Genomic DNA, 21,593 nt, shown 5'->3' on the forward strand with positions numbered 1-21,593 from the left:
GAGTATTAAGTATTCACAAATGTTCTAATGTTTTGTTTTACCTAAAATTACACCTAGATTTCTAAACTTTTCTAGTGTTCTTATATTTAATAAAATATTTAATTAGATCATGTTCTTTTCCTATGTTAATAATTTCATACCATGGTTTTGTTACGTTTTTAGTAAGGTCTATTGGTTTGGTTTAAGTTTCTACAGACGGGAAATCATTTTAAAGATGCACAGTTATACCAGATTTTACAGTTATACTATCAGCTGTTGTAGTATCTATTTAAAAATACTTTTTTTTACTGAAAATTCACTGTCACAACTCTTATTTTGATTATTATGTTTTGCATTGAATACTTATACAAATAAAAATAAATTTCTCATTTTTCTTTTACCATGTCACATCACACAACAAAATAATCTGAAATGTTTGTCAACATCCGATGGATAATTCAATATACTCCGATGCTACTGAAATGGCTGGACGTGTCGATATCACTTTCACGTGCTTCATGGTTGATGGCACTTGAAACTTGTCTTAACATGATTATTTACATGGTACGGTGAATTATTCTGCCGCGTAAATTTGATGATAGGTTTCAAGTTCCGAGTATTTCTCTGTTTGCTTTGAGAGCGACCAAAACGATCCAGGAGTGCTAATACCGGCTACGAAAGGAGTACGACTTGCGTAAGTATCCAAACTGTATGTCCTCTTTGATTCCGCGTATAAGGAAAGTGCAATGAGATATGAATTTCATTCAGAAAATTTGTTTGTATGTTGAATGTATGTTTGAAAGGTTGATGAATTTGTTACCTTTAGCTAATGATTGTATTAATTAACAAGTTAATGATTGTATTTATTATTCTACTTTTCTTGGCGTAAATAGTTTAAGTGTTGTGTCGGTCTATGCAGGCTTACGTATACTTATGCATAACATTTAATCACATAATCAGTTTTTGTTAGGGATGTACGGTCCTGTTGAGAATCGAACACGCCTAGCGTTATAAAAGTAGTCAAGGCTATAGACTTTTCAAAGATACGAACTTATAATAAAAAGAATGTATCCAAGAAACAATGATTTTATAGCTTGTGTAAAATAACATTGTCAACTTTACTTTGTTGACTTATCTTTACCAAATAATTAAGCATATACTAATAATTTAGCAATTGCATATTACACTGAATAGTAAATAAGGGGCATACATTTTACTACTTCACAAACATTTTAAATTATTTAAATTTTTCATTTGATTAATCAAATAAAATAGATTTTATAATAAAGTTTTAATTAAAATAATAAAACTACCCAGCTAAAATATATAAAACATTAAACATTATTATTTAATTACTAGTATGACAACTAAAATTTTAATTTAGTTTTAATTTTTTTAATTAAAACGAAATAACAATAATTAAGATATTTAATTGATGTACTAAAATCAATCGTGTAATGGCTATATTTTGTCAATTATTGGTCATTTTACCATAGTACCATAGACAGAAAAAATAGGACAGAAAATAGAAAAAATGTCCCTATAGTGGTTAAAGTTATGAAATCAACAAAAACATATCATTTTGAAAAAAAAATAGGAGAGGATGTTAATAGGATTTCACATAACCAGTTGAATGAAAAAACGAGGTCAAATCAGGCACACAGTTCCAGGGTTGTGTTGACTACAGTCTTTATACAATGCTACAGCCATTATTGTTTGTCAATCAAACTAATACATTTTTGACGATTGAAGTTCGAAGAAATTCGTAATAATGACCGAAATCCTAGCTATTCATATCAAACAAGCTCAGTTTGATTCCTTTAATAATAACTATTAATCGGATTTTTTACTACTACCTCTATAGCAACAGAATACGACAACTATAAGAACCATACCACCATTGAAATGAAATTTTTCTCAATGTTTTGTGTTAATGGTATAATGGTTATGTTTGGTGACATGTATGTACCACTACAAATTGTGGCAAAATTAGTACATTCACCCTAATTGTAAAAAGGTACCAAATGGTTTTTTTAGGTTTTTTTTTTGTAAAAAATTATTTGAATTATCAAGTAATGGCTGTGTGTCATGTAACATGTGTTAATAAAGTAGCATATGTTTTAATTCTGATTTAATGTGTACTTTCTGTAAATTGCACATTAGCTCTAAGATTCCAAGGAAATCTCATGTCATGAAATGTACGTAAAAAAACAGTATGCAACAAAAAGCAGTTCATAACACCGTATGGTACAAATTAAATGTGAACATCAAGTACATAAAACGCAAATGGTACCACGTGGCAGAACAAAAAGCAAATAAAATCCCAACGACTCTAAGGGAGAATTTTTTCAAGAATAAACAGGAATGTAGCTTCGAAAGCACTCGACTGGAATGTCTGGACCAGATTCAATATAAAGCAAGTACTCGCCCATCTGTAGTGTGACTTAGTTAAATAGATTTGGAAATTATAAAGTCTAATAAAAAGTTCCGTTATCTTCTGAACAAATCAATGAAAATAATCAAAGATTAACCGAACAAAATAACGCCACTAAAACGCGCCACTTCTGCAAACAATGCTTCAGATTCTGGATATCTTAAATTAAAATTATTCAAATAGATAAAGTAAATAATTTAAACAAAATAAATTTTAATACTGTTTTTGTATGATAAATATTAGCAGAATTTGGCGAAAATGTCCCAACCTGGCACCCTAAGGCTGCCGGTTGATACACTGCGGTTAACGAAGCTCAGTGTTCATTTCGAACTGCCTAGTTATTTCGAATAAGTCGGTTTATCATGATTTATCATTACATTCTCAGCTGGTTAAAGAAAAGAGACACTCCCACCCCCAAATAAATAAGTTAAAGTGACCTCCCGTATAGTTCACTTCATTGAAATGACCCAATCGTTTTAGAAAAAAAAACTTGTTATTAAACTCGACTCTATATTTTGTGTGAAATGTAAAGTAAAAAACTGTTTTATCAATCTTAAACAAGCTTAACTAACAGATCAAAGATTCAGAACTATCCCCTGAATACGATTGTAGCAAATATAACGAAATATGAAAAGTGAGAAATACATCAAATTAACTCCTATAAAAAAGACAAACTACTCAAATGCGGATTAGTTATAAATTCTGAAAGTCTTTAAGTCGGCATAACCGCGGGGTAGGTTCGTCAACAAAGGAATGGAATCGTTCTCTTTTGAACTTATAAAAGTTATTAGAAACATTTCATTTAGAAGCGGATTCATTTTTAAAATTTCAGCAAAGTATGAAAAACTCATGAATATTTACTTATGCTGTTGTCATTATATTTTACAGTGAATGTTTACGTGCCTCACTTTCTAGACGGAGCTTGAGTTTTTCCCAAATTTATGTGACCGATAATGGATTTAATAATCCGCACGAAACAGGTAACATTAATGGGATATTAAATTTTCTCTGAAATTTTCAAAAAAAAAGTAATAATTTCGGTATGATTACGATATCCTTAGGCTTACGGTACACAGAACCACTCGATGCCAACATGGACATCTCGGCTTTGGCAGGTCGTACGCTAATTGTATCAGAACGTGATGGAGCGCCTAATCGGAGGACTGGCGGGCATCTAACACTGCAAAAGGCAGCTTCAGTGGGCAATCAACCGTCAATAATGTCGTCGAACAGTAAACTCTTTACATCCACCTCCACCGATGACAACTATGACCAAAGCCCTAAAGCATCGTCAGCTTCCGGAAAGCAATCGAAACAAAAATGGACAATACCATTCGGATCGAAGGTAGGCAATCAATTGATTAACAGTAAATTTATGACAACCAACTTTTTTTTTTCTTCTATTTTTATCTGATTCTCTGATTCTACTTTTGATTCGTTTTTTACAGGGACCACAAAAATCTAAGCTTTGCGAACTGCTGGACAGCTATAACAAAGAAATTCCCAAATCGACGTCTTCCTCCAGCAATTTCAATAACCCCGAGTATGTAGACGCTTTAGTTGGCCTTAGAAACTTACCTCAATGTTGGACGGATATCGTCAATTGCGCTGGTGAGTCGAAACATATAAGCAAATTCAGGTTTTTAACGTTTCCTACTACAGCATCTAAATGCAAAATCATATTTATCTGATTTGTTTGTTTTTTTTTTTCTCTTAACGTTATGATTGCTTATTCTGGTTACTGTGCTAAGGGATGAGTGAGGCGGAAACAAAAATTCAATCCGCCATCTGGGAGCTGGTGACGACCGAAGTATACTACATTCTTGCTCTGCAAACGGTAACAGATGTAAGTACAGGGATTTTTTTTTTGTGCGAAAAAGGTTGTGGGATTAAGTAAGTTGAACCCATCCTCCAAATTTATTTCCTTGGTCCACTAGATCACTGTGGAATTTTGGGTACATTAGTATGAGATAAGATTCTTTATGCCATCCAATAAGGGATTCTGATAAGGATAAACGCTCACGCAGTAGTTTCCCAAAACTCCCCAAATGGATCGCTTGAGAAAACTGTTGGCCTCTGGTCGAAAGGAAGGTTTCGCGAAGACTACAAGCAAATGAATAGGTTTAAGTTTTATTGCCCCATATTTCTGCTGGTAGCAGGTGTTGTGGTTAAATTTCTTTTGCATAATCCTGCAAGGGTACCAGCATAAATTAAATCCGAGATCCTGCAAACAATAACGCTCACTGCACGTTATCTTTGATAATGGTTAATCATCAAAATTTTTTTTCTATGTAAGAAAAAGGAAAAATTGTTTCATAAAATTACATTCCGCAAAATACAACAGAAAAATCAATCAAATAATTACATACCCTACCTCATGTACACTATACGTATAGCAATGCATTTCCTTTTCGAAGTGTTTTTACTGCTATAGTTCGGCCTTAAACCCTATTTTTGTGTAATAATAATTAAACAATTTGAAAAATGACTAACGACATTAAATCACATTTTGCAAGCTTTATACAAACAGCGCCCATAGCTATATGGACAGTCGTTTTTCGCAATTGTGTAATTTTTGAAAATGTTAAGACCATTGTTCATCACTTATTACAAAAAGAGGAATTTAGAGTCATACCATTACTATAAAGATAGCTCAAAAATAGGATTTTAAAACTAACTAATGCATTTAAAAAAGTCCAAAAATACAAATAACACATTTTAGGAAGTTTTACAAAAATACATTTTGTAAACGATTTTAAAAGTGTTTTTATTATTTTTGTTAGGTTTTATGAGTTTTATAAGGATAATATCAAAAAAATATTTTTTTTAATATTTTAACATTTTCTAACAAAATTTGTTTGTAGTAAATGATTGTTTTGAAAATACAAACCTAAGTATGTTAAAATATTTTGAAACAATTATTTTAAAATGTCATGAAAACCTTATCAATTTAATGAATAGCGGTTCAAAACTGATCCGATCAAACAAAAGCGATAGAAAATCCTCAACAACGACTTTTTAGCAGTATCCAAATGTTTGCTATTGTTACATGCATAGTTAAATAATGTAATCATAATCTTATTTTTTTTCCTCCCTTCACCATCGATGTTCTTTTTGACTGCTATTTATTTTTCTTCTTTGGCACAACAACTATAGCAAGATAGTCAGTCTTATGTCTAGGGGTTCGGTACATTCGGGGCTTGAACCCATAACGGGATTGTTGTAAAGTCGTACGAGTTGACGAGACCGGCCCATGGCCGCTATTTACAGTTATTATAAAAGATAATAATTTTTGGAAGTGACGTTATCGTTATGGTACACCCCGAAGTTCTTTTTTTTGTCATAAGTCATGTAAAAATAATTTTGAAATTTAAAAAAAATGTATATTAACATGTGAAAAAGTATTTTGTACAATTCATAATTCACTTCATATCTTTTAAAATATTGGAGCACTGTGCATAACTGGGATAAAAGGTATGAAATGTATGCGGTCCACTGAAAGTCGGACAGTCTTCATTTCATATCAAAATGACCACGTAGCATGCCAATATTGGCCAATATGGTCCTAAAATCATTTGATATTAGTTGTTATAAGTATACATTAGATATAAGTGTAAACAATGGCAATATTATTTATAAAATTTCATAATATTTTTTTCTCAAATTGGTTTTTGAATTCTTTATATTGCTGTTGTTATAGAATTATTAAGGTTTTGCTCCTATTATGTCTTTTTCGGCTCTTTGTTGAATTGTTTATGTGCTGTAAAATTGTCAAAATCTGCTCAAATACCTTGTGAAATTATCATGATTCCTACAAGAGTGTATGGCTTACAGACAACAATAGATGCGTTAGAGTACTTTATGTGCACTGTCAAAAATTGATGCTTTAGCGAGAAAATTTGATGGCAACGACGTGATCTTTCAACCTTGTAGTAATTTTAAGTAAATTGCAAAACGATAAAAAGACTGTCCATATAGTTATGATAGGCGCTTTACAACGCCGGAATGACTTGCCAGGCAAAATCCGGTCCGCGGGCCAAAAACGGCCCGCCGCAACATTCAATCCGGCCCGCGAAAGGATTTCCCTGATTTTAAAAGATGGACACTGATTGGCGCTGGATCTGGAAAACCGTCACTAGCTTCAAATTATCGTCACACTAACGGTCGATGCTGTACTTGTTGGTTCACAACAAGGTGCCGCACGGACTACTGCTCGTAAGGATGAATCGTGCCTGCTCATTATGCTCCCGGAACACATGTTTGCCCTATGCTCAAGGGTATCTAGTGCTTGGAGCATATTAATGTAGGCTATAGAAGCCATCGTTCTAAACCACGATCATAACTTCCTTCCTCTTACCTATTTTAATACACACTAGCATAAGTAAGAGGATTCCCATATTACGTTTGTTTGCAAATTACATCATCCACATTGTTGGAAACAACAATGCTGTGATCGATGAAGATATTCTTAAATGTTATTTGTAAAACCTGTACCTATATTGTAAATTGTATTAAAGAAACAATTTTTATTTAAAAAAATGATAAGACAATATTTGTATGCAAATTACTGAACAACTTTTGCAACTATCAATATCGTTATATGGATTAACGGACCAATCATAAAGGTTGAACTCAATGTCAAATTTCCCGTATGTAGGTCTGGATCCAGTAATTTTATGAGGAATCAGATAAGTTCGTTTCTTTTCTTTGAGAAAATGGAAGCTTTATTGAGACAATCAGCTTGATCACGGTGTTCCAACGACAGTCGAATGGACTAGCGGGCAGCAAATCGAACAGCAAAATTACGGAATAATGTCAATTATTTTTAATCAATCAACTATCAAAAGCTTCAACAATTCGATCATACCTTGATCTAATTGTTGAAGCTTTTGATAGTTAAAAAACTCAAAAGCTCAAAACATATAAAAATGTAAAAAATTAAATGTTCTTGGTCGAAACTTCATTCGATTTTCCGACCTGCCGTTCGACTTGCCGTTCGAACACCGTAATCAGGCTGAATACTTCTCCTTTATTGAAAGTAGTCCCGTTTCAAGAGGAACACATACGGTCCGTCGAATTTAATAAATAAATATGAAAATATCAAATTTGATAATAAATTCAACGTTCAACGCGGTTTTCTAAATTTGACACATTAAATGTCAAATCAATACAATTTGCTTCAAGTTCGGTATAAATTGCATTGCAAATATTAGAATTTTCTGCACGAATCATATCAAATAAATGATAAAGTGTATAAAAGTCTAAGTTAATTAAAATTTCCGAGAAATCAATAGTATTTTAGTCACAAAACGTGAAATTTGACTTACGCGGATATTCAAGTTACGCGGATTCGTCGGGAACGCAGAAACCGCGTAACTCGGGAACAAACTGTAATTACTTTATTGATACACTTATAGAACATACATAATAAATAAACTCACAATACACGATAAAACAATACGATACGTGAGGGCCGCGCACCAGTCGCACTGAGCGCCCCTGCCGAGAACTCCTGCTTGATCGGCTCGCTAACACAATCTACCAGGTGCACAGCATAGATGGATGGCATTGATATATCTTAAAGACTTATGTGACCTGCAGTTTGACACACTTTATTGAAACTGTATTATAAAAAAACACCTATATGTATAATCATCCTAAACCCACTGTTTTGTGTCATATTTATAAAAATCTATGTTATCTTTCCAATATTTAGCACTTCTTTTTTTACATTGGGTCACATATCTATGTCAAGTATAGAGCAATAATTTGTATGCTCTAGTCCCGTTCAAACATGTATGTCAAACATGTGTTTTATTCCCTATTCATCCTGTTTAATTCTAACGCCTCAGTGCCTTTTGCATGTAAAGGGTAGCTTTTTAACGAATATAAATTTCATAAATTTACCTACATGTATATCGAATCCCAAATGCTATTGGCAGAAATGGTACAAGTCACTACCAATATAGAATAATTTTGACAGATTTCTGTGCGAGAACCTTTGTTAACCTTAAAAAGGTTTCAAGTGTGAACAAACGGGTAAAAATCTGGCATTGTATTTTCAAAACCCTGTTATCCCCATTTTTTAGCCAAAGGAGCGAATTGTATTCATTTTGCTTTACGTAGGGCTAAAAGGCGTAAGAAAGGCGCATGACAAGTAAATGATTTTCAAAATCTTCTTTGGTGTTTGAGGTATCAGCAAAAGAAAAAAAACTAACGCAAAGAAGATCGGATTCAGGACAATTACATGGCTTTTACGTTCCGCATGTTTTAACATATCCACACTTTGTTGGCGAACGATTCTCCCGTGAAGCGTATATTGATTCTAATCGATACGTTTAGCACATGCTTCCAGGCATTGATTTATTGCCTCATTAAAGAGTGGTTCTGCACGGGTTTCCAGAAGTGCAGAAAGCGAAAGGCAATCGGTAAAACGGTGATGGAAAACATAAGATAGAAAGGGCAGAAAAGGCACACCTGATTTCACAGATGCAGGAAACAACCATTCCCATCTATCGCCATCCGTGTACGTGTACAATTCTATGGTGTGACTCTTGATTGTTCCTGTTCGAGTCAGACACAAGCTACATGTTGCACGTTAGAATGTGTGAATAATTTATAGGTCGGAATCTTCTTTTGTGTCAAATTTAAATGGGTATGCAATTCAATCGGCACCATACTCGATCGATGAAACGAAATGGTTTGGTATCTGAAGAAATCCCTTCCCTATAGTCGATTACGATGTGTTTTATTAACTTTTATTAGGTAAACATTTTCTAAAACATCTAAAAATTGTAAACATAATTTATATTACTTTATATAACAAACACGTTACAATTCCAAACTAAACAAAAAACCACAACAATAAACACATTTTGTAGGAAAGTTACAAAAATCTATACTTGGGAAACATCTTTCATGGGACTCATGTTTCAATACCAAGCAATAAACACACATAAAGTTGAAGTTATTGAATACAACATACACATATCTTTTGCAGCTATTTCTCGCTTGTTTAGAAGACATTCAATCGCAAAACATTCTTACTGATGTGGATCAAAACAAACTATTCTCGAACATACGAGACATCTGGGAGGCTAACCTACGCTTCTGGACACTGTACCTTCACCCAATGGTACGTACATATTTCTAAAATGAGAAAAATGATAGCAGCAATGCAGATTATAAAAGCAGTAAAACTTAGTATTTTTTGCTGTATTTATTAAATGGAGCTTTTCAATTATTTTATCACTTTACAGGTAAAACACAGTCAGCGAACAAAAGACCCAATGAGCATCTATTACTTCCAAAGGGGCTTTGTCGATTTCGCAACCATCTTCACGCCCTACACCAAGTACTGTGCTGAGCAGAGCACCTGCCAATTCTATTGCAAAGAGATGTACCACAATAATGCGCTATTCATGACCTACTGTGCCTGGTGCGAATCGCAGAAGATGTGCAATAGGTTGCGACTAGCCGACATTCTGGTACGTCCAATGCAACGACTAACCAAGTACGGACTGTTGCTGGCGGCTATCAAGAAACATATCAACGATGAAGCAGAAGGCGAAGCAATTGATGCAATGGTAAGCTTAACATTCCTCCAAGGAGCTCTCCTTCTGTAAACTTCTACAATTCTTTAAGGCAATCAGTATTTTTTTCGATAACACTTGCAAAAGGCCTGTTGCAATTTCTAATTTATTTAAATTATTTAACTATTTATTTAACCAGCAATGATAAACTATAAAGATTAAATCGAGTTTTCTCTATGAAATTGTTGTTGATGGGTTAGTTCGAACGATTGTGCATTGTGTCGTTTGAAAACAACCCAAAAGGTTGTCTTCATAATCATTCATTTTCTTCATTGTTTATGACTATCGGCATCAAAATGGCTTAGTAGTATCATGTAATCGCTGCTATACTCATGTGAAATTTATTTAAATTATGTAGCGTTCATGTGAAAAATATGCATTTTAGCATGAATTTAACATATTATTCGATTCTGATTGTTTTTCTAACCCTCTTAATGTTCAGATACATTCTGTAGAAGAGTTCGTCGCGGGAGTAAATTCTCATCTAACAACACGACAGGAAAGCGAACGTTTAAAAGGAATAAATGCCAGGATTGACTGTTACGAGGTAGTCGATTCAAACAACGAAACTCTGGATCGTTTGGTTAAACAGCACAGTATCATGTTCGACCTGTGTCAGCCGATGCGTGGCATCGACCATGGGCGAAAGGTGTTTGTGGAAGGTGACTTGAAATACAAAGATGGTACTGGAAAGGTAAGAGCACTATGTCAAAATTTCACAGACAAAAACAGTCGACGTGAAACAAATTTAATGTTAGCTTCTTCTAAAATGTCTATAGAAAAGGTTCGCATATATTTTGGTGTTTACTTTACTAGTCTGTTCATTCATGTTCTGTCAGTTGGTGCAAAATAATAAATAACGATAATACTTCCACACACATTTATCATTTCTCTGTTCCATTAGACGTACTGCTGTACATGGAACACACTTGCAGCTTAATTATGTACAGCAATCATAATTATGCACACCAATCATTTATCTTCTCGCACAATATGTTCATCTCCCGTTGTAATAAATCGTTCCTTTGCTCTGCAAACACTCATAACATGAAATGAGATGTACATCCCACTTGCATTTTGCATTGTTGGCAACGGTAGAGGGTTCACTGAGGCACATTATTAATTGCTGTATGGTTTGCTTTCCAATATCCACATGCAGGATTTGAGCTCTTTTAAGTTATTCTACTGGCTCCACTGCCCTTCAGATTGTTTGATTGCGTCGAGCTGCTGCGCTCGTGGGTTTAATCGACCTTAGTCAATAATGGATGGAGAACATGACTTAATTTTTATGTCAATTATTAATTTGACCGCTGTTTCAATCACCGAACGGAACAAGATTAAAACGGTTTTGCATGAATCAATTTAAAATTGAAAAATAATTAATACGTGGAAATCGAAAAGTTGCATTAGGAACGAAATTCTCATTCTGATATAGAATGCTTAGTTATGGTTGTATGTATACTTAAACAATATAAATATATGTTGCCTTTGATTGCCAATTAGAAAACAATATGATTGAATTAGTGGAAAACTAGTTGCAAAGTGATAGTCGACGCTGATATTGATTTTCTTATCATTTCAGATGGATGTTCATTGCTTCCTCTTTACAGACTTTTTGCTAGTTTGTAAAAAAAATAAGAACGATAAACTAAAGGTAAGTTGTGTGTCTTACTAGGGATGCCAAACATTTCACAGCACTTACTTGACCCACTTATACAAGAAAAAGATTTTTTTTATATTTTAACGATTTTAAAACGTTATGCACATACAGTAGAACGTCGATTATCCGGGGGCGAATGAACCGGCGGGCGGCTAAACCGTGCGCATAAATGTGACAGCAGTTCAAACGTACGGAGAAAATTTTCAGCGATAGTCAAGTGGACAACCAGTTTTTTTGTGCAGCTCTGTAGTGGCTAGTGGTATTTTCGAAATTCATTTTTGTTCATGAACAGTTGTAAAACCTATAGTTATTGATTAAAATAATATGCTACTAACGATTAACCGATTGATTGAAAGTAAATTAATCATAAAACTAGTGAATTTTATAATTTGTTTATGAATTTCACATTTCTTGGACCATTATCCGTGCAAATCGATAAACCGGCAACCGTCCGGTCCCGAGCTGCCCGGATAATCGACGTTCTACTGTACATTAGAAACTTTATAGCACAGCGAGCATTCCAAAAAATTTATTCAAGTCACGTATTATTTTGAAGAAATTATGTCTCCATGCACGCCTATATATAGAAATTATGTCCATATATATATATATATATATATATATTTTCTTTAATCAGATCGTACGACAACCATACATGACGGACCGTTTGATGGTGCAGCTCAAAGATCAAGCGATTTACTGTTGCTATGTGAATGAACTAAACATGGTCGTAGCTGCATTCACGTTGCAAAGCGCCAAAGCTCAGCATTGGTACGATTCAATAACAAAAGTAAAACATATCTACAATCGTATGAAACAAGGGACGTTCGGTGACGTGAGACAGTATGGGAACATTATCAACATCAGCAACAGCTGCAACAACTCTACCAGCAATAGCAACATGAACATCAACAATGATAATATAAGCATTAAGAAGTCGCCTCTCAACAGCTCAATCGGCAGCCGTGTGAGCAGTTTGAACAATAGCCATAGCGGATCAGTCGATCTGAACGAATCGAAGCAGGTATCGATTGATTTCGAGAAAACCAATTCTCTGTCTAGCGATGAAGGTGCAGGTGTGGTCAATGCGGTGACAGGAAGTGGACTGGTGATGATGCATTCAAAATACGGAGCTGTCAGCAGCCGCAAACCGAAGAATACCGTTTGCACTATGCAAACAAAATCATCCAACTCATTGACCGTTCAACCGTATAGTGGACTGGGACAAAGCATGCCAAACTTAAATCTGAATTCAATCCAAAATAGGTCAGTACTTGATAGTATTTTCTACATCCTTCTATAACTCATATACTTTAAATATATAAATTCATTTTCGGTTTTTTAATATGCGAAGCATCGTAGGATGTAATATGTTCAGACCGCATGAAAAGGTTACTGTAGACTTCATAATATAGGAATATCATCCGTGGAACAGTTATGTTTTTGTTCTGCAGCATACTTATTTCTATTTGCATCTTGAAACAATTCTTGTACCTCCTTCTGAGAAATAACTTCATCTTCTTCTTCATGGCGTGATCAACGTTTTTGGTCATGCTGGTCTAAGCTTTTCTTTGTAGCATAGTGAATTAGTTAGTATACGAAATAAATAATCTTATAGGTGGTATTGCTGATATGTATTGGTACTGAATTTACCAGCGATAAAAGAGCACTATGCATTGCGTCTTCTAATCGAGAGAGGCTCAAGGCCTAGACACCGCGTAACATATGGACAAAGATTATTGCAATCCTACCAGGAGATTAGGCGAGTTATTTAAAAATTAAAAAAAAGTACGCAATTTTCTCTTCTATTTGGCGTAATCGTCCCATGCGGACATGCCAGTCTATACAGGCTTTCGGGATGTTTTTTACTATTAACACGTTTAGCCTGATGGCAGTCCCCAGGGCCAGTCAGTGAACTTTCCCGTATGTTAGTGGCAGGCCTTGGGAACTCCCATTTGTCTTTTGTTAGAGAAACAACAAACATTACGAACAACTGTACTCTACCCAAATATATAGCAGCGATGCGCAGGTAGAAAAATCGTAGTTCTAAGAATTATTGTTGTTGACAACAATTAAATCGCAAATATTATATTACAGCAAAAATTTCAATTTTGCCTCATGCTTATATTGATTCAAATTAAACTGCTGGTTTGTAATGCCGACGTAACGGAAAGTTGACGAAAATCAGCACCGGGCTAAACGTGTTAAACACGATCCCTGCATTTCAATTACCCCATGCGAGATCAATGAAAAGAATCAATGTGCCCAATTATTTCCGGATAGTCAGTATGTTAGACCGACTACATTAGTTTGGACGAACGAAGAAGAAAGAATCTGATATATTGCGGTACATAGATAGATGAGATGTATTAATCTTCAATCATTAAAGAATGGCATTAGGTAACTTAAAAAAAATGTCTATCTAAAATTCATTCCAGCAATACACTCTCGGTGCCTGGGACATCCAATAGTCAATCTCATTCTGGAATGGTACTGCTTTCTCCCAGCCAACGGGGTATTTCATATCCTCCTCCATCTCCTACTAGGTTAGTATATAAATAGAATCTTTCATTTGTTTCATTTAGAAAACTTTGTTTATTTATACAATGTTAGTTTTTATGTTCCCATTATTATGTTTTTATATTATTTTTTTATTTCGATGGAATCGATTTTTTATTTCCAGATCCATAAGTCACTGTTGATGTAGTACTGTAGTAGTTTTGTTGCAATTTGATAGCTTAGACTAGCACCTTTGGTTAGTATTTATTTGCAAATAATTCGACGTGTGCCTTTCTGTTCTCTTGTACTTTTATTTAACATTAATACTATTAAATTTTCCTTTCTATTCATCGTACAACAACCAAACGTCAGTGTGTGGTAAACATATCATTCTAATACGTGTTTTTTTCAATTCCGGTTTATCCCTGTTTCATTTCATGTGGCTCTGCTTCTTTGAACTTCAACTTATAAAGGGCAACGCTGCGTCGCGGGTTCGCATTCTCTACGTCAATCAAAAACCCACCGTTAATCAAAACACGCAACGTGTCCTCGCAGCAAAGTTTCGCGCTGTCACAACAACAAAGCTTCAACTCGGCTTCACTCGCGCAACACCAGCAGTGTCTGCCATCGCCATCTAACACCTTGCACGGCGCTCCTAACAATTCCGGAACAAATTCTGCTATCGAAGGATGTGCCGTTGCAAGCGGGCTCACGTTGTCTTCGGCGAATGTATCGTTTTTCAAACGTAAAAATAGCTTCCAAAGTGTACCGAACAACAGCGCCACGAGCAGTGTGGACCAAAGTTTGCCTAACGAAACCTAAGCAATCCGTGCCGCTTATTTTAAACGAACCCAGGCATACTGAAAGGCGAATTGATAAGTGCATCCGTGAAACGCCATTATCAACTGGTTCATTTCTCCCTACCTTATTTTTGTTGGCTGCAGCATCGCCAAGTACAAACGTGCATCGCCAAGTAGACACTTGTAAGGAAGTTAGTAAATGATAACATTGGTTAGGTACAACAACCTAAAGACGTATTGATACCATTGAACTCATCCTGTATATACACTAGTACCATTTACATAGGTAATTTATTTGCCCTATTTGGATGCGCTCGATAAATGCAATTAAGAAGTGCATACAGGAAATCTATCTATAATACATTTTATGCCAATTGTACTTACCTACAAAGGCTAAAAATTTGTATAATTTTTGTTGTGAAAAGCAGTGGCACACATCAACAAAAAAAGGCAGAACAAAACAAAGCTGTGAATTTTAAGGTGAAATTACAACAGCCACTACCGCGCTTGGCAACGTGCATGATAGTGGCGACAGTCGTAATGAATCCTTTAAATCGGCCTTTTTTGGCGGATTTTTTCTCCGTTCCCTTTCGATATCCTTGGTGCTAACTTTATGCTTGTTTTTTAATTGTGCAAAATAATGAGTAATGGCAGAATATAAAAAATATTTATTATTTTATGTTATTCAATTATGAGCTTTTTATTAGTTGAAGCTGCCTGAATGATTAACAAGATGATATTTTTAATTGAATCCCTCTAGTCAGCATGACCTTCGGCAGAATACAATACGTACCGATTCATTTAAGTGCGACACACGTATGGTGTATATGGTTTTGTGCTAAAAAAAAGTCAAATTTATGAAGTTTTGAAGATTTTTTAATTTCATTTCTTCATATTTGCTTAACATTATCTATACTTAACAACTTTATGAATTATTGTTAGTTTAGAAAATCTATTGTGTACATATTACGATTCAACGTATTTTATTATGAACGAGAGGAATGTATTTTGAGGTAATAACGAATAAAAAAACTTAGTCCTGTTTGTAGCTTTAGTGACATCACAGATTGTCTTAATAATTTGACTAGTTTAGCTCAAACTTGCAATTAAAGAGGTTTAAATGCAATAGTTCAGTATACAAAAAAAACCATTAAAATCTTATTCACTCTGCGTAATCATAAACTAGAAAGCAATAACAGTTTGCATGTCTAGATAACCGAGTGGTAGGTTTTATATTTGTTTGATGGGTAACTGCGATTTATCAGAGAGCACGGGCGGCATAGGGAGCAGGATAACTATGCTCCCTTTCAAATTGGCTCTACAACTGTTTTTTTAGTATGTCTTGGCACTGTGACTTATAGTGTGACTTATTACGAGTGATACAGTCTGGTCAATGTGGTTCGATCTATTCGAGATTTGAGCTTAGCCTAGATTTGAGCTGGCACGTTTGCTAAAAGGTTTATAGACGACCTAATAGAGGAACATGCCCAGAAAGAACATTATTAGTATGAAAATTGGTACACAAAACTATAAATAACTAATACAAATTATGATAAGTCAAGAATGTATCTGAAACACTTTTTTTAAGATAATCATAACTCACAGTAGTGGAACGAAAGACAATGGCAATGAATTTTAAATCTAGTTCAACTTTACCAGCAATGCGTTCTTTAGTATTTTCCCCAGTATAACAGGGTTAACCTATGTTTTCCGTGCGCAGGTCGCATTGGTACAAAATAGGAAAAGTTGAAGACCACTTTCATCTTATCTTAGTTATTAGATGGTCGTTAATACCATATCGCAAATTTATTTCCAGCTTGCTTGATTCTTCTAATATCGAAATCATCAAACAATACAAAAAAATCCTCTAGTTTTTTTCCAAAAAGAAACTTAATGTTTCAAATTTTGAAATATTAAAAGGCTCTCGTGAGTATCGTTCAGCACGCGCGTATTTGTATGGGTAACACTTATAGTATGAAGGCGGCATAGGCCAGAAGACCGGAATAATAATACTAACATTCCATTTCACCTGTGTAGTCTGGCTTTTGTGTGAAAAAAATAAAACGGCTCTAATTAGAAAGTATCATGCTGTACATTTTATAGAAGGATAAGGTTTTATGCAATGCTCGAAAAAATAGGTATAAAATGAAAAGTTTTATTTTGGTTTGTATGTTGAGAACAAACTAGTTTGACAGATATTTCAACAAAACACTTAATAGTATTCTAAAATTTTAAGAAACACAAGTTATTAACATTAAAAATACTAGAATCTTCTTTTTCTTATTCTATTTGGCGTAACGTCCTACGCCGACATGTCGGCCCATATACAGGCTTTCGAGATTTATTCAGTACCACGCAACCGGAAAGTCAGTCCTTGTTACGAAGGGTGGGTCCGTATGTGGTTAAAACCCATGATAGGCATGTTGATAAGTCATGCGAGTTGACGACTGTACTACGGGACTGCCACGTAGAAAATATATTAGAATGCATCAGTTAAACTGTAACTAATGGCAGTATCACATGTATGCTGAACAAATGTGTACTTTTTTGTGATTCTATATAACACGTACCATACGTTGTTGAACGTTAGCTTTTTTGATGACGAATGAAACATCTGTAAAATTAACTGCAAGAATCTTTTTTATATGGTAGTCGTTTCAGTAATATTCAAATTCAACCTATTCAGATTTTATTTCCAAACGGTTGGAAAGCTGTCTTAACGCTGAGAGAGCGATGTCTTGACGCTTACATTGTTGGTTCAAATGAATCGCAGAAGAAGATCTAGAACCAAAGCCTACATTAAATACAAATTGATCTTCCTGTTTTTTTCGATATATTTTATCAGCAATTGTAATTTTATTTTTGTATACCGTCTTTTCCCGAGTTACGCGACACTCGAGTTACGCGAATTCGAGTTACGCGACTTTTTTTATTTTTGACAGTTCAAATGTGAGATTAGTACAATTTTCTCCATCTATTTTCATATGAAAAAAATATTGCATTTTTCCATAAGTATTAAATCACTAAAAAGACAGAAATAACCAAATTTTCCACACCAATTACATAAAATAAGTAATAAATTACATAAATGAACTAAATTAAATTTTAAAAAATATGATTCTTCTTCTTCTTCTTTGGCTCAACAACCGTTGTCGGTCAAGGCCTGCCTTTACCTCTTGTGGGTTTGGCTTTCAGTGACTAATTGATTTCCCCCCATAGCAGGATAGTCAATCCTACGTATGGCGGCACGGTCTATTTGGGGCTTGAACCCATAACGGGCATGTTGTTAAGTCGTACGAGTTGACGACTGTACTACGAGACCGGCCTAAAAAATATGATTAATTAGGTATATTTTGGCTGTAAAACGAGATACTCTACATACGCGAAAATCCGAGTTACGCGAATATCTCCGGAACGCATTATTCGCGTAACTCGGGGAAAGATTGTATTTGTTTAGATGAAATTTAGAAACATGTGTTTAACATAATTATACCGCTCAAACTATGATTTTGAAACATTCAAGTTTTGTAGTCTTAAATGTAAAACATTGATTTTTTCCTTGCTTTTACAACTGAGCTATAATTTTGTACTTAAATTTTACCATATAGTAAGATATCTTGCATTATTTTTTTAGTACAAGCTCCAACTTCTGAGGCGATTACTTCAGAAATTTTTCATCAAACCTAGTATAAATATTTTGGTTATTAGAGACGATTTCCAAGGAAGTTTAGAAAAAAGTAAACTTTTATAATTTCATCCGCTTGCATGGCTCCATTGCAAAATGTTGTATAATCGTGCCACTGCAAAGGTACAAAAAGTGCTTTAAAAAAGGAAAAATAATCGCCAATCTGAACCACGCTTAATGAAGTTTAGGACTAAAAGGGGAATAAATGGTGAGGTGTGGAATATATAAACCAAAGAATTGTTTGAGACGAGTGGTACATGCTACCCCCAAGAAGTATTAGTAACATAGTGATCGGTTTTTGGAAATTAATACAAGTATCCTTCATCCTGGCTACGTTCTGCGAGCACAAGGTGGGTAAGCGTTTCTTTCTAAAACTGTCAGTCCAATGCCATGGCAATGGAATATTGTTAGCATTTTAATAAGCGTGTCCCCACAGAGCACACAAATGTTTCCCGACCGGGCCATACGTTGGTACCGCGTTGCGATTTATTTGTGACGCTTTCGCGCCAAACGCATCAATGTACAGTTTTATAATGATACTCAACTAAATCATTCTAATAGGACTGGAATATATCAGTTTAACTGTAGTTTACAAAAAAATGCAAACTTGAAAACATTATATACAAACACACGAATATACATGCAAACAGACATGATATATATATACATAGCCATATAGATATATATATATACTTATACAAGTACGAAAAGAAGATTTGTCTTATTTAAGCATGTTTGAGCTATATTTACAAAATTTGAATCACAAAATCAAACTATTTGAATGTTAGCAAATGATTCAAGCGAGAACGCGAAGTGTAAAAAATATCCAAAATCAAATAATTTGGAACCTTTTTACAATTCAAACGAATCGGGGTTTTTATTTTCATTTCCACTTTGATGGAAATTCCATACCACATAGCACATAGTGCTGAACGCTACGTGAACGGTTCTAAGCATGGTCAAAATGCTTTTTTAATACTAGATTAACATTATCAAACAATAGCAAAAGCTGAGCAGAAGATTGACAAATAATCAAAAATCAACGATTGCTTCACATTTCAAATCGGAACAATTTTCGATGACAGGTTATGTATTGTCAATGTTTTTAAATGATACAAGCTCAATCGTTTCAACTGATATTTTTAACTATTGAAATGCATCAGGCATTACTGGGAATAAGTTTGAGCAATGGAAAAATAAGCATTAAACTGTAAATCAAATTACAGGCAACATAATCATATGCTTGCAATATAGACATTAAATTTGAATTCCTTAATTGGAAGCAAATTTGCTAAATAAACAAAACTGAACTCATTCAAAAAGCGGACCTAAAATATCAAACCATGGAATACAAATCAACATTAATAGAGAAACAAACATTGTGCAATCAAAGAACAAAAAATAAAATCAAAATACTAAGCAAAAGTGCAGTGTAAAATGTTAAGTGCAGTGAACGGAATACTAAAAAAGGACATCCATTAAAAAGGAAAGAAATAATAAAATATGATGTCATAATATTACAGTTGCTGCCATCTAATTTTGGCGCTAAGGCATCAATTTTTGACAGAACGCATCAATTTTTGCCTCTATGGCATCAATTTTTGACAGTGCGCATTAATTTTTTACTCTTGTAGGAATCATAATAATTTTACAAGGTATTTGAGCACATTTTTAACAATTGTAATTTTAAATCACATGAACAATACAAAAACCGCGTATTTTGATTGTTTTTTTGAGAAAAAAACGAAATTAAATAAATTGTAGAGACAAATAAAGGCAGACATTACTCACTCACTCACTCACTCACTCACTCACTCACTCACTCACTTACTTACTTACTTACTTACTTACTTACTTACTTACTTACTTACTTACTTACTTACTTACTTACTTACTTACTTACTTACTTACTTACTTACTTACTTACTTACTTACTTACTTACTTACTTACTTACTTACTTACTTACTTACTTACTTACTTACTTACTTACTTACTTACTTACTTACTTACTTACTTACTTACTTACTTACTTACTTACTTACTTACTTACTTACTTACTTACTTACTTACTTACTTACTTACTTACTTACTTACTTACTTACTTACTTACTTACTTACTTACTTACTTACTTACTTACTTACTTACTTACTTACTTACTTACTTACTTACTTACTTACTTACTTACTTACTTACTTACTTACTTACTTACTTACTTACTTACTTACTTACTTACTTACTTACTTACTTACTTACTTACTTACTTACTTACTTACTTACTTACTTACTTACTTACTTACTTACTTACTTACTTACTTACTTACTTACTTACTTACTTACTTACTTACTTACTTACTTACTTACTTACTTACTTACTTACTTACTTACTTACTTACTTACTTACTTACTTACTTACTTACTTACTTACTTACTTACTTACTTACTTACTTACTTACTTACTTACTTACTTACTTACTTACTTACTTACTTACTTACTTACTTACTTACTTACTTACTTACTTACTTACTTACTTACTTACTTACTTACTTACTTACTTACTTACTTACTTACTTACTTACTTACTTACTTACTTACTTACTTACTTACTTACTTACTTACTTACTTACTTACTTACTTATGCACTTAAACACTTAATTACTTACTTACTTAAACACTTAAACACTTTAACACTTAATTTCTTACTTACTTAAACACATAATTACTTACTTATTTTCTTACTTAAACACATAATTACTTACTTATTTTCTTACTTAAACACATAATTACTTACTTATTTTCTTACTTAAACACATAATTACTTACTTGCCTACTTACTTTCAATTTTGTCCGCGTACAGTTTTTGTGCAGGCTAAGTCGTGGCGCATCGTCCTTCGGCATCGTCGTATAATTATCGTTCGTTTCACAGTTAGTGTCCAGGACGGAG

At 33.9% G+C, this 21,593-nt stretch overlaps 1 protein-coding gene across 4 annotated transcripts in view; it reads left to right on the forward strand.

Moving 5' to 3' along the window:
- Positions 1-20,093, forward strand: part of LOC120956139 (pleckstrin homology domain-containing family G member 5) — a 100,577-nt gene extending 80,484 nt beyond the window's left edge. For 3 of the 4 annotated variants that reach the window (XM_049609655.1, XM_049609657.1, XM_049609656.1), the window contains 12 exons: positions 582-673; positions 3,302-3,393; positions 3,475-3,758; positions 3,862-4,024; positions 4,165-4,259; positions 9,414-9,548; positions 9,673-9,999; positions 10,448-10,699; positions 11,588-11,659; positions 12,303-12,931; positions 14,104-14,211; positions 14,638-20,093. In XM_049609655.1, coding sequence (XP_049465612.1) covers positions 582-673; positions 3,302-3,393; positions 3,475-3,758; positions 3,862-4,024; positions 4,165-4,259; positions 9,414-9,548; positions 9,673-9,999; positions 10,448-10,699; positions 11,588-11,659; positions 12,303-12,931; positions 14,104-14,211; positions 14,638-14,986 — 2,598 coding nt within the window. In that variant the 3' untranslated portion in view covers positions 14,987-20,093. Of the gene's footprint in view, positions 1-581; positions 674-3,301; positions 3,394-3,474; positions 3,759-3,861; positions 4,025-4,164; positions 4,260-9,413; positions 9,549-9,672; positions 10,000-10,447; positions 10,700-11,587; positions 11,660-12,302; positions 12,932-14,103; positions 14,212-14,348; positions 14,421-14,637 lie in introns of all 4 variants that reach the window. The other variant, XR_007452651.1, reaches the window with a different exon arrangement.
- The last annotated feature ends 1,500 nt before the right edge of the window (positions 20,094-21,593 follow it).

The sequence above is a fragment of the Anopheles coluzzii genome, chromosome 3, assembly GCF_943734685.1.
Source record: "Anopheles coluzzii chromosome 3, AcolN3, whole genome shotgun sequence".
Lineage (NCBI taxonomy): Eukaryota > Metazoa > Arthropoda > Insecta > Diptera > Culicidae > Anopheles > Anopheles coluzzii.